Raw genomic sequence first — 13,652 nt, forward strand, 5'->3', positions numbered from 1 at the left:
CAGCATGGTGCAGGTCAGCCCTCTCCTGAACGCCTGTCCCGGCCGGAGGCGCCCCGGGAGGAGGGCCTGAGCCCCTCCGAGGGCTGGAAGTGCTGCACGCCACCGTGACATGGATCCCTTTTTTTATCCTTTTATTATTTTTTTTATAGACTAAGAGCAGAATATGAAAATCACCAGCCAAAGCACTTGAAAAAAAGATCGAGAATGTTTTGTTTTGTTTTTCCCCAAAAAGTGTCTGTGCGTTTGCATAGGTCAGGTCTTCACAGAAGACGAGGAAAATCCAACACGTTCGACTATGTACAAGCCAGCCCGGGGCCGGCGCCGCTGCCTATGGTACAGTATAGATATATCTCTGTAGTCGCTCTCTGTACAGTATGTATAGATCTATATGGGTATGTACAGACTGCCCGGCCCCGGGGGTCCCTGCTCTCATCGGGCTCCCCCCCAGCCACGGGGCACCACGGGGCACCGGGGCGGCTGCGGGCAGGACCCCGCGGCCCGGGCCGGTGTCGGCGGGAGGCGCAGCTCGCTCAGCCGCATCCCTGCGGACGTGGCCGCATCCGCTGGCGGGATGGGAGGCGAGTCCAGCCGGATCGGTGCGTGCCGTGCTCCCTGCCCCGCGGGGCAGCTCTGCGGGCGGCTCTCCGGGCAGGGGGTGGCGGTGTCGCGGTGGGTCCCCGCTGGCTCTCAGCAGGTCGGGGGGGCCGCACTCGGCAGAGCGGCGCTGGCCGGGCCCCCACGGGCACCGGGAGCTACGAGGCCAACAGAGTCATGAGGAAGAGCGCGGCGGCCACGGCCAGGGGCAAGTGTTCCCGCTTGGGGCTGGTGCCGCTGATGCTCTTCTCCAGCTTCGGCATCTCCGGGTTGAAGTTTTCTGTGGGGAGGAGCGAGAGGGTGAGGAGGGCAGCGGGGCGGCCCCGAACCCCCACCCCATAGCAGGGGCTGCCCCAGGGGCTGCGGCGCGGGGCGGGGACACGGCGCTGCGGGGCCGGGGGCTGTGCCTGACTCACCCAGGTCCTCGATCTTCACCTCGGGCCGCAGGGTGAACTGGGGCAGGGTGGGCGCCAGCTTCTCCCCGGAGTGCGACGCTGTGGAGGGAGAGAGGGGACGGGGGTCACGCTCCCTGGATGCCCTACACCGCAGCACCCCCCGACCCCCCAGGAGGGATGGGGGATCCACCGGCCAGCCTCGGCGCCCCCGCTCGCCCACAGCCCCCGGGATGGGCACGGGGGTACTTACTGGAGGCGCAGCAGACAAACACCTTCATCTTCAGGCAGGCCCGGCGGTGGTTATGTGTCGGCGTGGCTGCAAGGAAAGAGCGTGCTGAGAGGGAATCCATGGCAGAGACCCCAACCCCAGGCACCCCGAAGCTTGGTGGGTCTGGGCAGAGCGAGGTCTGGTCCTGCCCAGGGGTGAACTCTGGGCTGGGGGAATGCAGCACCACCCCAAATCCTGCAGCAATGCCCTGTTACCAGCACCCCGGCCCTGAACCATCAGCCCCAGCATCTCAACCCGGCACTGGCACCTGGCACCAGCACTGCAATCCTGCAGCAGCAGCAGCAGCCCCTGAACCCTGATCCTGCATCCTCCATCATCCTTCCCCAGTGCCCCATCATGCACTGGCACCCCCATCTACACCCCCACCTTTCTCCACATCCCTCTCTGTTCCCCTCATCATGTAACCCCCCCACCCCCTCGCTCCTTCAACCCCTCCCAGAGCTCCAGGTGCCCACTCTGAGGGGGAACCAGCCAAGGGGGTCCTCCCTGGGGACGCAGAGGGGCCCAGCTGGGTGGGGGGGACCCATCAGGGGCTTGGGGGGACCCGCCGCGGCGCCCCACGTACATATGTAGTAGTACTCCTGCCCCGCACGGAACTCGTAGCCCAGTGAGAAGGCGCTGTAGCGCTGGAACTTCTCTGAGAACTTGATGGGGCTGTGGGGTGCGTGGGGCCGGTTGCACTCCCAGCGCTTGAAGCCCTGGCTGGTGTTGCAGGTGCGGTACCCCTCCGCGTTCACCATGTACAGCACGTACTGCTCCAGCCGGTGCTCGGGCACCGAGGCGTTGTAGTGCGGGCAGTAGATGTCCAGGTAGTCGTTGACATTCACCTGCACCGTGTAGCCCTCCCGCCGCAGGCTGCAAGGGAGAGAAGGGCCGGGAGGTCAGGAACACGCCCGGCACCTCCCCAGGGTTCCCTTCCTCCAAGGGGACCCCGAGGCTGGACGAGGGGCAGGTTGCAGCGAAGGCTGGAACTCTGGGAACAGATTCCCTCTGTTCAGTCTCTCTCTGGAGCGGGACACGGTGGGACCCCTGCACGACCTGAGCCTCACGTACCCGTGGGGCAGAATCACCGTGCGGGAGGGCACGGCTGGCCCGGGGGGCACAGGCACTGCTGGGGACGGGCGTCAATCCACACGCACAGGGGGCATGGGCGAGAGCACGGGCATACGAGGCGGTGCTTCTGGGTCTGTCCAGAACGTGCCAACAGCCTCAAAGAGGAGACGATGGACAGACAGACCCAGAAGGGCATCAGGGTCTCCACGGGACACAGTCCGTGGGTGTGCGGGGGACCCCGGCATTCCCTGGTATTCCCTGGTATTCCCTGGCATTCCCTGGCATCCCCCATTTCCAGCAGCCTGGAGCCGACCCACCGCTGCCGCCCACCACGGCCCTGGCACGCGCCGCAGCTCGGAGCCAGGATTTCTCACCCTGCTCTGGCTAATCCCGTTAGTTCGTTAATGCCATAAAGGGTGGCCCTGGGGGAGCCTCATTTACATTGATTAGGAGCAGCAATCCCCTCAGATCCACTCAGAAGAGGCTCCGCTGGCTCCTAATCCGCGCCCGACGGAAATCCCGGCCGCGGTAATCCTCGCCGCCGCGCTGACCCGCTGCTCCTGCCAATTAATTACCACCCGGAGCTGGCTCGGCACCGGACCCTGACCGGACCGTGCTCCGCCGCCCGCTTCAGGGCTGCCTCGGGGGTCCCTGGCCCGCATCCCGCAGCACACGGACCGCAGCATCCCGGCACACGCGGCCCAGCTCCCCTGGGGAGCTCCAGCTCACGGCGCATCGCTCCGGATCACGGCCCTCTTCCCACCTCTCAGGGCAAACCCCGGACCGCGAGCCCCCAAAGCATCGCTCCGGGTCCCCTCGGCCTTGGGGAGGGGGAGCCCCGCTGCCCCTCCCGGAGCCGAGAGGCTCCCCGGGTGTCCCCGGCAGGGCTGGGCAGGCAGCGGGCAGGGCTGCGTGTGCAGACGCCCCACCCTGCACCATCGCCCCCGGCGCTGTTTGAGGAGCCCCGGCGCTCCGCCAGCGCCCGCGGCACCCGGAGCCGAGCGCCGGACACCGAACCATAGCGGGACCCGGTGTCTGGCGGCAAAGGGGGCTCAAGAAGCGCCGCCTCCGGCAGCGGGGGGCGACAGGGGTGGGGGGCTGACGGCAGAGCTCATGAGCCGTGGGACAGGGAACGCAGCCTCACGCGGCCCCTCCCTCGCTGCGCAGCCGCTATTCCGCAGCCCATCCCGGCACCCGCCGGCAACTGCTCCGCCGGGAAGGTGCTGAGGCAGCCACCCTTGCTGAGCGGGCGCCGGGACCTTTCATCTTTCCCCTTTGATGTGGTGGGAAGGGGGGCGGGGGGAGAAAAAGGCTTGTTATTAAAGAGATGGCCCCAAGGAGAAAATTGCAATTAACTCCACGCGGGACGCAGAGCTGGGACGCCGGCGTACCCCAATAGCAGCTGCCCCACACCCGGGCAGGCAGCGGCAGCTGGGGCTCCCCACGGCCGGGCTGTGACTGTGCCATGGGACAGCGGGACTGGAGGAAGTGTCACGAGTCTGTCACGGGGTGCTGAGGAGCGGGAACCCCCATTCCCTTGTGGCACCCAGCGCTGAGGCACAGTCCCCTGGGACCCCACGTTGGGGCTCGTTAAGCCGTGGCTCATTAAGAAGTGTGGCTGCTGATAAACAGCCTCACTAACGAGGCACCAAAGTCTCCCCTGGGCTGGGGGACACCAGCACCCATGGCAGGGTACAGGAGCCCCAGGTGGTGTGGTGGTGTGGTAGTGAATCCCACGGGCATTGCCAGCTGCCACAGCATGCCGGGAACCCACAGGCATCATCGTAAACTGGGAGGGGTTGGGGAATGGCCCCACATGGGGAGAGCCACTGGGCCACCACAGCCCGAGGCACATCCAGGTGACCCTGGTAGCAGCTTTGGCCACAACGACGTGGCCCTGCCACGCTTGGCTCCTGCACAGTCACTGCAGAGCAGCACCTCATGCAGCTAGATACCCCCAAATCCAACAGCTCCCTCACTGCAATGGCCCAAGTGCTCCAAGAACTGCTGACAGCACCATCCAGGGAGCCTGTGGGCCTTGGTTTGGGGTGGAAGGGTAGGAACAAACACAGAGAGAGGGATTCTGCCTCCCTTCTCACCATCATGCATCCCAGAGCAGCCATGGACTGCCTGATCCCTGCCAACTCCACAGTTATCGGGAAGCACCAGCAGCCTGGGCTGGGATGGACCCTCAATATCCCAGACCCCGGCAGCCACGGCATGGCCGGTGGGGATGGTGGGCTCTGGCAGTGCCCGAAGGGTTAAGTGCGGGAGGAGAACGGGCAGCATCACTTCTGCACGACTGCGTTTGTAGAGCAGGGCTTGGTGAGGCAGTGGTACCTTCCAGCAGCCTGTCATGCTGGGCAGACGGATGTCCCCTGGCAGCACCAGCCCCAGGCTCGGCGCCCACCAGAGGAACCTTGGTGGAACCCGGGTGGGACCCTGGGGGAACCCTGGTGGAACCCTGGTGGAACCCTGGCTACCTGGCACGCCGCAGCCAGCGGTGAGCCGGGCGGCCGCTCCGCTCCCATCTGCTGCCATAAATCCGAGCTGCGTGCCACACGCTGGCTCCCACACTGCTGGGGAGCGCCTGGTGCACTGCAGCACGCCCCGGCGGCAGTGGCACGGTGGGGACCAGACCCCTTCCTGGACCCCCACGCTGTGGAGATTCATTGCCGTGGTGCTGGAGAGGCCTGGAGGGCGGCAGGGCCAGAGCTGGGCTCAGCACCTCGCACTGGTGGTACCGGTGGCAATGCGGAGTGTCCTCGATGTGGTGACAGCACGGTGCTCCCCAGCACTGGACAGCCCCCGGCACAGCCAGGCTCTTTGTTTGGCTCCAGCAGCTTCGTCCTTTTGGCGCATCCGGGGCCCATCCATCACCCAGGGAACAAAAAAGTGCCATTGATTTACGAGTCCCCTTCCCGTCACCCCGCACCACAGCGAGAGGCGAAGGCGCATCGACCGCTGCGGCCGGTGCACCCCGATGGGCAGAGGGACGGACAGACCGACAGACAGCTCCGCCGCGGGGGAGATGGGGGGCTGAGCGCGGCCCCCCCGTGGCAGCGCTCCCCACGCAGCCAGCGCTGCACAGTCACGGCGCCCAGACGGCCACGCACACGCGCGCTGGCTCGGCAGACAGCGCCTGCGACTCGGCCCACGCACACGGGTGGCACCGAGCCACAGCACAGCCCCCCCGGCCTCGCCTGGCGCAGCCGCAAGGCGCGGGCACACGGCACCGCCGGCACACGGTGTCCCCGGGGCCACCTCCCTGCGTGGGGAATTGGGGCTCCGGGAGGGGAGTGGGGGGAGGCAGGGGCTGCTCCCCACGTGGAGGGAGCGGGGTGATGGGTACAGCTCTCCCCAGGCACCCCGGGACTCCGGCACCACCCTACAGGTGCCCCCAACACCCCCGTCACTATCGACGGCCATACAATCCCTGTAATCCCAGCTAAAGCCGGCACCTTCCCGTGTTGCTAACAAGATCAATGAGGTTTTTAATTGGGTTTTAATTAAACCATCAATCTGCAACCGGTGACTCAATTACCAGCCCGGGCAGGAGCAGGTGGCCCCGGCCCTGTTGCACCCCGACACCGTGGCCGCTTCTCCCACGGGAACACGGTCCGTGCTGCCGGGGCTCGGTGCCGCCCAGCACCGTGACTCACGGGGCACGGCATGCTCTGCCCATGGGCACCCGCTCCTGCCACAGCCGCAGCGAGCACCCCTGCACGGCTGGGGTTTCTGAGCGCTCTGGGGACCAGCCTGGAGGGCAGATCCATGGGGTGGGGGGCTGCTTGAGCCCCCCCAGCCAGCCTAGGGATGCCAAGGGTGGTGGTGTCGGCACTGTCCCTACATTCAGCTCCATAAGCAGGCACAGAAGTGCCCCCGTTCGGGTGTAACTGCTCCGCACCCCGCGGCACCTCCTGCTGGATGTCCCCAGAGCTGCCGGTCCCTCTTGCTGTGACTCCGTCCTCAGCCCTGCGGGTGCCAGTGGATGGGATGGGGGACCCAGCCAGGCACAGCCCTGCTGTTGAGCTCTGGCTGCTGCAGAGGAGCCTGGGCCCCTCCAGACCTGCTCTGCAGGGCTGTGGTTCCTCTCCTGTGTGAGATGCTCCCCAGCGAGCCTGCTCCACACTGATGCTTTCCAGAGCCCACTCCAGCCCTCTCCAGAGCCCACTCCATCCCTCTCCAGAGCCCACTCCAGCCCTCGCTGCCTGCGCCACAGTCTCGGCCAGATAAAAGCCACCTCCAAGAGGTGAGTGTGGTGGCAATTCCAGTGCTGGGGGGAGCTGCATGAGCTGGGTGCCTGCACAGAGTGCCAGACCCTCTCTGCACACAGGTGGGCTCTGACCCCCACAGCACAGCCAGGCCCTGGCACCCTGTGTACCCCCACCTCACAGCACCCCCTGCTCTCAATGCCCTCAGTATGAGCCTCCTCAGGCCCCACACTGGAGTCAGTGGCACAGTGTGGTACATCCCAACCTGCTCGGGGGTGCTTCTTGGGGTGCAGCAGTGTTGGGAGTGCTGGCCATATCTGTGTCCATGAACAGGGACAAATTGCTGTCCCCATCTTGGCATTTGGGACACGCAGCAGGGATGTAGCCCCCAGCATGCCAGGGCCCAGCTTGTCTGGGGACACTCCAGGGACCCCTGACCCTGATCAATGGATCACCCCAGGGTCACAACCTCCTGCAAAAACTAGTGCTGGGTGGACATGACTGTCCTGCACCTTTGTCCCATGCCACCAGGCCTATTCCTGGCAGGAACGGGGAGTGGAGGGCAGGGTCATCCCACACCCCCAGGGCTTGCTGGCTGCCACCAGTGGAGGTGATGGGACAGACGGATGGAATGCACAGCTGGACCAACAACCAGGCTGAGCACCAGCAGGATGTGAGGATCCCACCTTCACATCTCCCCTGGGCTTTGCCAACACACGGCATGAGGGGTGCTCTGCCTGCTTGGTGACCCTTCCTGGCCTCCTGGCACTCGCAGCCATTCCTTGCGTGGCCAAGGGGCTGAGCTGCCACCAGCCCCCTGCTTCCTAAAGCATCATCAGGACCACAGTGGCCTCCATGGGCTGCTCCCTGGGTTTGCCCCTTGTCCTGTCATCCCACTGAGGGCAGCAACAGGGTAGCACAGCAGGAGACACAATGAATTTTCGGGGTGCCTGGCGCAGCTCCCAAGGAGTGGCCACAGCCCCGCAGGGCCACGCTGGGCTTGTTTATGGCTGCACTTGCAGCAGGGTTGCTGGGATTTGCAGGCTGCGGCCCAGGGAGCCTAATTCCCCCCATAATTTATCTAATCCAGACACTTTGCCGTGCGGCTATAATTGCGTCCGAGCTGCCGCACTGCCTAACAATAAATATCAGCTCCGGAGTCCCTGGGACACGGCTCTGCCGCAGCCGCCCCCACCGCGCCGCCCATGCCCTGAGCCGGACGCTCGCGGCCGCGCCAGACACGCTTGCGCAGGGGGTGCGGGCATCTGGCTGCGACACCCCCGCCTTGGCATGGGCACTGCCGACCCCCCCTCCGCCCCGTCCCTCGAGGGGTGCCGGGGCAGCGGCAGGTCACGGTGGTGATGGGGTGGGGACCCTCAGTCACGGAGACACGAGGGTGGGGTTGGTCCCACCCGCCAGAGTCGTGGCAATGTCACGGTGTGGGGACGAGGCTGGGGGTGAAGGGGGGTCCGGCCAGAGCAGGGGGGTGCAGGGGGATGCCGAGCGCGGCGGGGCGAGAGCGGCACCTCACCATTGTGCTGCGCCTCGGCACGTCGCACACACGCACGATTTATGGGGCCCGAGCTTCCGCCTGGCGACACAATCTCAATGGCAGGGGAGGGGGCTGCCGGGGCTGCTCCCACCCTGCACAAAGGGGTGTGGGATGGGGGGAGCCCAGGAGAGCCCCTGCAACGATGGGCACCACAGGATGCTCTGGCTGGATGCATGTCCCCGCCACACCCCTGGGCACTCGCAGCAGCGAGGGACGGAGAGGTGGGCGATGGCAGCGGGCACAGACCCCCATGGACAGGTCCACGGACACGCCACAGCACGCAGCCCCCGTTCCCGGGAGGGTCCAGCCCAGACCGTCCCCATGGCACATCCGCTCTCAGCTCTGGGTGCGCCGGCGAGGGCAGAGGCAGCCCCGGCGCAGGGTGTGAGGGAGGGGCTGAGCGTCCAAGGCCACCGACCCCCGACTGCTCTGCTCCCGGTGGCCGCTCCCACCCTCCGCTCTCACCCCCCGCAGCCCCGGGAGCCACCGCTGCCGCCCCGGGGGTGCCACTGCCGCCGGCCGGAGGCGATGGGGGGCGGCAGGCACCTGTCGGGCCCCCCCGCCTCCGTCGCGCCGCCGGTGCCGCTCCCGCACCCAGACATGCGGGGGGCGCGACTGGCGGGGGGAGCGGGACCCCTGCCCGCCCCGGCGCACCGGGAGGCGGATGCCTGGGGGAGCCAGACTCTTCCCTCTGGCCCCGGTGGGTCAGCGCTGCCCGGGGGGCTCTTCCCCCAGTGCCCGCGACCCCGTCGCGCCCGCACCGGGAGCCGCCGAGCCCCGCCCGGCAGCGCGGCCACGGGGACACGAACCGGCCGGGCGGCTGCCCCTCTCCCACCGCAGCGATCTCCGCCCTCACGGGCAGGGCGAGGGGCACCGGGGGCACCGGCACACGGGGCCCGGCAGCCCCGCCCGCATGAGGGCGCCGCGAGGAGACCGGCACCGGGGGTCCCGCAGTCCCGGTGTCGCCCGCCGCCCCCAGCGCATCCTTCAGCGCGATGCCCGCCGTGCGGCCACCGCCTTCCCGGCGGCGCCCCCCACCCCGCGCGGCCCCGGGGACACCCCCCCCACCCCCGCCCCCGCCTCCCGGTGCGGGTCCCGGCGCCCCCGCCCGCACTCACTGCGGGTTGGAGCTGTTCCAGTGCACGGCGTGCCGGTTGCCCAGGGCCCCCGGCGGCCCCCGGCCCGGTAGCAGCAGCAGCAGCGGGAGCAGGGGCAGGAGCCCAGCCGCCATCCTGCCGCCGCCCGAGCCCGCCGCGATCCCGGGGAATGGAGGGAGAACCGAGCCCGAGCCGCCCGCGCCCCGCGGCCCCGGCGCCCAGCTCCGCCCCGCGCGCGCCCGCCGCCGCCGCGCCCCCGCGCGCGCTCCCGCTGCCGCCCCAGGCCCGCCCGCCCCGGCACCGGCTCGGCACCAGGCTGGGGCGGCGGGTCCCCGCGGGTGGAGACACCGGGGCAGGGTCCCAGGAGGTGCCACCGGGATCTCACCAGGACCCCCATGGGCGGGGGCAGCCGTGTGAGCTCCCGCTGACATTGGGGTGTCACTGGGACCCCTGTGGGGGGACCCACGTGTAGGTGCACCCATGCCTACCCCAGCGGGACCAGGTGCTGCTGGGATCTCCCTGGGACACCCACGGGTGGGGGCATCAGATCCAGGACCCACCGCTATTGGGGTGTCCCTGGCTGGGAGCTCTGGGCCTTGGGGCAGCAGCCTCGGTGGGTCTGTGTTGCTGAGGGTGCCGTGGGTGGGGGCTCAGGACCCCCGAGGGTCCTCATGCTGCTGCTGCCAGTGCCACGGGGGTCACACGTATTCGCAGAGGGGTTTGGCCGCCCCGGAGGCACAGGAGTGGGTGGGAGGGTGTGTGCCCGTGAAGCAGGATAGCCTGGCTACCGAGGAACTCAGACAGTGCCAGGCTCTGCCGCCTGCCCTTACCTCCCTCAGGAGCCAGCACTTGGCCAAGTGCCCACCCACACACCCAGGCCCTTGTTCTTCCCACACCCCAAAGGTTCGTGGGGTGGAGGTCCCTGGGGGGAGCCACACGGGGGCTGTGGGTGCTCCCCTGGGTGCTGGTCCCTGCTGCCCATGTGGGGATTGAGCTGAGTGCCAGCTCCCCCTGCCCATCCTCAGCGAGATCCCTTAGCAACTGCCATGCAGCACCGCCCGGCAGAGCCGAGTGCCAGGTGATCGGCACCCTGGCACACGTGTGCACACACGGGCACGCTCGTACCGGTGTGGGCACACGCAGCTCAGCGGGCACACACAGCACACACAGCTCACTGGGCACACGGGGCTCACTGGGCACACTCACTGGGCACACTGGGCACACCAGGCACACACGGCTCACCGGGCACACGGGGCTCACTGGGCACACTCACTGGGCACACTCACTGGGCACACCGGGCACACCAGGCACACACGGCTCACCGGGCACACTCACTGGGCACACTCACTGGGCACACTGGGCTCACCAGGCACACTCAGCTCACCCCCAGCTCCCAGAGGATCTGCACCAAGCGCGTGCACGGCGCCAGCGCTGGCCCGGCAGCCTCTGCCCCAGCAGTGCCGGCGTCACGCATCACCTGGAGCTTTGGCAGCCTGAGGAGCTTGTGAATGGAACCAGGAGGCTCCCAAAACCACGGCTGGGCTTGCTGAGCCGGCCTGAGCTGCTCCTGCCAGGAGATATCTCGCTGGCGTGGTGAGCATGGCCAGGGTGATGGGGTGCCAAATGTCATGTCCCCAAGTCCCCAGTGTACCTGGTGTCCCTCAGGCCTAGGCAGGTGTCACCCTGGAGGAGCCCCGGTGCTGAGTCTTGGGGGGTCTCCTGGCTCCCCAGAGTTTTGGGAGGAGCTCAGTGTGGGAGGAGAGCCACCCCATTTCTTCTCATGGTCCCTTTGGCCATGTGGATGCTGCCCCAGTCCATGGAGGGGGACAAAGATGGTGATGGGCAGGGCCCTTGTCCCACTCATCACTGTGGGAGACCCAGTGCTATGATACCCATGGCAGGGTTGTGCCCCCATACCCCTTCCATACTGGTGGCACTGGGAGCCCAAGCCCCTGCCGGAGCCCTGCCGGGAAGGGGGAGGGGGCCAGCGGAAGGGCCCGGAGGACCAAAAAAGCCTCTATTAATTATTCATCCGAAGAAGTGAAGTGAAGAAAACACAACACGTGGAAAAGGGCTCTGGCTGCCTGGGGGTGGGAGCGGGGGAGCGCTGGGGGGGCTGCAGGGGTTGGGGCACTCAGGTGCTGGGGTGCAATGGCAGCAGCAGCAGTGACATCCCGGGGTGCTGCACACCTCTGGGAGGACCCACAGCACCGCGCTGCCACCATGGAAACGCCTTGGCTCGGCAAACCCATGGCAACACCCACCTCCACATGGAAACCCCCCGCTCATGGCAACGCACGCACCGCCGTCAGCACCCGCACAACGCCGTGCTCACCACGGGGGTCCCCCCCGCCACGGCTGCGGGGTCACGGGGGGATGCAGCCGCTGCTCTGCTGGGGACCAAGGCAGCCGGGTGGCAGAACACAGCCCCGGAGCACCGGCGTGCGCTCACGTGCAGGAGTCAGCACCCCCCAGGGAATTACTCCTGGAACCGGCACACAGAGGGGGCTTGGCTGGGTTTTGCCACAATGGGATGTGGTGTCTGTGGTGGGATGGCTGGGGGACACACACCCAGGTGGCTTCGCTCTCTGGAGGATGTGAGGCCTTGAGCTGTCCAGGAGAGCCACGGAGCAGGCCCTCGTTTCCCGCTCTTTCCATGCCCCTATGTCTCCTCCACACTGCTCCTCCCGTGCACCAGCAGCTTTTGCTTTTGGCATCAAAGCTTTGGGGAAAGCCTCCCACCCGCCATCCATGAGCACCGAGGGGCTGGAGCGTGTGCCCAGAGGGGCAGGGGACCCGCTTTGCCCGCCTTGGTTAATATTTAACCGCGGCTTCCTGTGACAGAATGTCGCAACCGCAGAGCAGAGCCGGCATTCAATAAATCATCGCGCCGGGCTGGGAGCTGGGCTGGGGGAGTGGGGGGGCAGCGCCCAGCCGAGTGAGAGGGGGAGCCGATAAATAATTCATTAAATAAATAAACATGGTGAGAGTGCAGGGAGGAGGCAGGAGTGTAACCAAGAAAGGGCTCGGTGAACGCGGGCATGAAATATTCACCAGCCACACCTACCAGGCCCCAACGCGCTGAGCTCAGGGCTCCCGGCTCGCCCGCGGGAGCCAGGTGCCGGCACGCGTCCGGCCAGACACGGCAAGAACATGCCAAAGGCACGCGGGGTGGATGGCCTGGGTCGAGGAGCAGGTAGCCAGCAGTGCTGGCATGGCCATGTGGAGATGAACTGTCCTGGCTCCTGCCAGCTTCTCCTGGTGGTGTTTGGGGCAGCCCCTCACAGCCCCATGCTGGTGTTTGGGCATGGCTCTGTCCTGCCAGGCTGGCACGCCTGGGGCACACAGCACGTATCGTGTGCCCACCGGCTCCCAGCCCTGCGCCTCCCTGCCCCTTCCCTTTTATATCCCATGTCACTCGTTAAATTTGAATGAGGCCTCACGGATGGTTGCGCCGCGCCAGGGCCTTGATGAGCACTGGGCGGGCATCGCTTCGGGGAGGGCACAGGCTCTGAGCCTTCCCATTTCCCAGGAAGAGGAGAGAAGGCCCAGCTCTGGAGGAATCCTGGGGGGCGTCCTGGGGCTGGGTTTGGGTGTGCTGACACAGGGGAGGTGAAGATGGGTGGCCACCAGCCACCTGACCCTGGTGAGCCACAGGTCCATGCAGAGCAGCCTCTTACCAGAGGGACCAGACGCCCCACTGCGCAGAGGGACATCGGAGCCATTCGTTAATTGGCACCTCAGCGGCCTGAGTTAACTTACGTGGAGCTGGATTTTGTGGGCTTGCAGAGGAGGGTTAGTTGCCACTGAAGCACCGGCCACCAGTGAGGGAGCAGCGGTGCCAGGCAGCAGCGCCGTCAGAGGAAATCAGCTTCCTCGTGGAGCCGCTGGATGAAGCCGTGCCTGGTTCCCAGCCCCACTGCCCGCCCACCCCAGCGCTGGGGCTGCTCCCGCTGCCCGGCAGGAGGAAGCTGCAGGGTTCCTGCCCTGGGCGCCAGACGCCTGCTTGCCGGAACCTTGGCTCCAGCAGGCTCCTCTGTGCCAAATCTCACCCGCCCTGGGTGTGTGGGCACCCAGAGGTGGCCGCAGAGGTGCGAGCCACCAGCTCCTCATGGTTCCCACGGTCCCGATGGTGCCGCGGTGTGCGGGTGACACCAGGTACAAACGGGTCAGCACACGGTGCAGCACAGCCACGCTCACTCCTACTTTAGCCCACTCTGGGTGCTGGACTGGAGTGCCAGGCAGGGCCACGGTCCTGTCTGTCCCCTGTGCCACATCCCTCGTCCCAGCAGCCCACACGCTGGCGGCGGAGGTTACCTGGCAGGAAGCGCCTGAGTCAGCAGCCGGCACCGGGTGACTCAGCCGGCTCCTCTCCTCTCCTCCTGCATGGTAAACCTCCCTCCTGGCCTCAAGATCACTCCAATATCATCTGCCAGTGGCAGCCCCAGCCTCGCTCCC

The 13,652-nt window shown here is 67.0% G+C and overlaps 1 protein-coding gene across 2 annotated transcripts; it reads right to left on the reverse strand.

The window, feature by feature from the left end:
* Positions 1-123: 123 nt before the first annotated feature.
* EFNA3 (ephrin A3) lies at positions 124-9,415 on the reverse strand. 2 transcript variants are annotated; one of them, XM_058860682.1, is made up of 5 exons: positions 9,216-9,415; positions 1,844-2,133; positions 1,240-1,305; positions 1,011-1,088; positions 124-874 (listed from the first exon to the last, which is right to left on the reverse strand). In XM_058860682.1, exons 1-5 carry the CDS (start codon positions 9,326-9,328, stop codon positions 753-755), a joined length of 669 nt encoding a protein of 222 aa, XP_058716665.1. In that variant the 5' UTR covers positions 9,329-9,415; the 3' UTR covers positions 124-752. The 2 variants fall into 2 exon arrangements, with proteins under 2 accessions (XP_058716665.1, XP_058716666.1); XM_058860683.1 differs by lacking the exon at positions 1,011-1,088.
* Between the last annotated feature and the right edge of the window lie 4,237 nt (positions 9,416-13,652).

This window comes from Poecile atricapillus, chromosome 33, assembly GCF_030490865.1.
Source record: "Poecile atricapillus isolate bPoeAtr1 chromosome 33, bPoeAtr1.hap1, whole genome shotgun sequence".
In the NCBI taxonomy this organism is placed as follows: domain Eukaryota; kingdom Metazoa; phylum Chordata; class Aves; order Passeriformes; family Paridae; genus Poecile; species Poecile atricapillus.

Coding starts and splice junctions, on each gene's coding strand:
- EFNA3 (XM_058860682.1), bottom strand. CDS start 9,328: ATGGCGGCTGGGCTCCTGCCCCTGCTCCCGCTGCTGCTGCTGCTACCG. Junction 2,134..9,215: donor TGGAACAGCTCCAACCCGCA/GTGAGTGCGGGC, acceptor TCTCCCTTGCAG/CCTGCGGCGGGAGGGCTACA. Junction 1,306..1,843: donor GCAGGAGTACTACTACATAT/GTACGTGGGGCG, acceptor CTTTCCTTGCAG/CCACGCCGACACATAACCAC.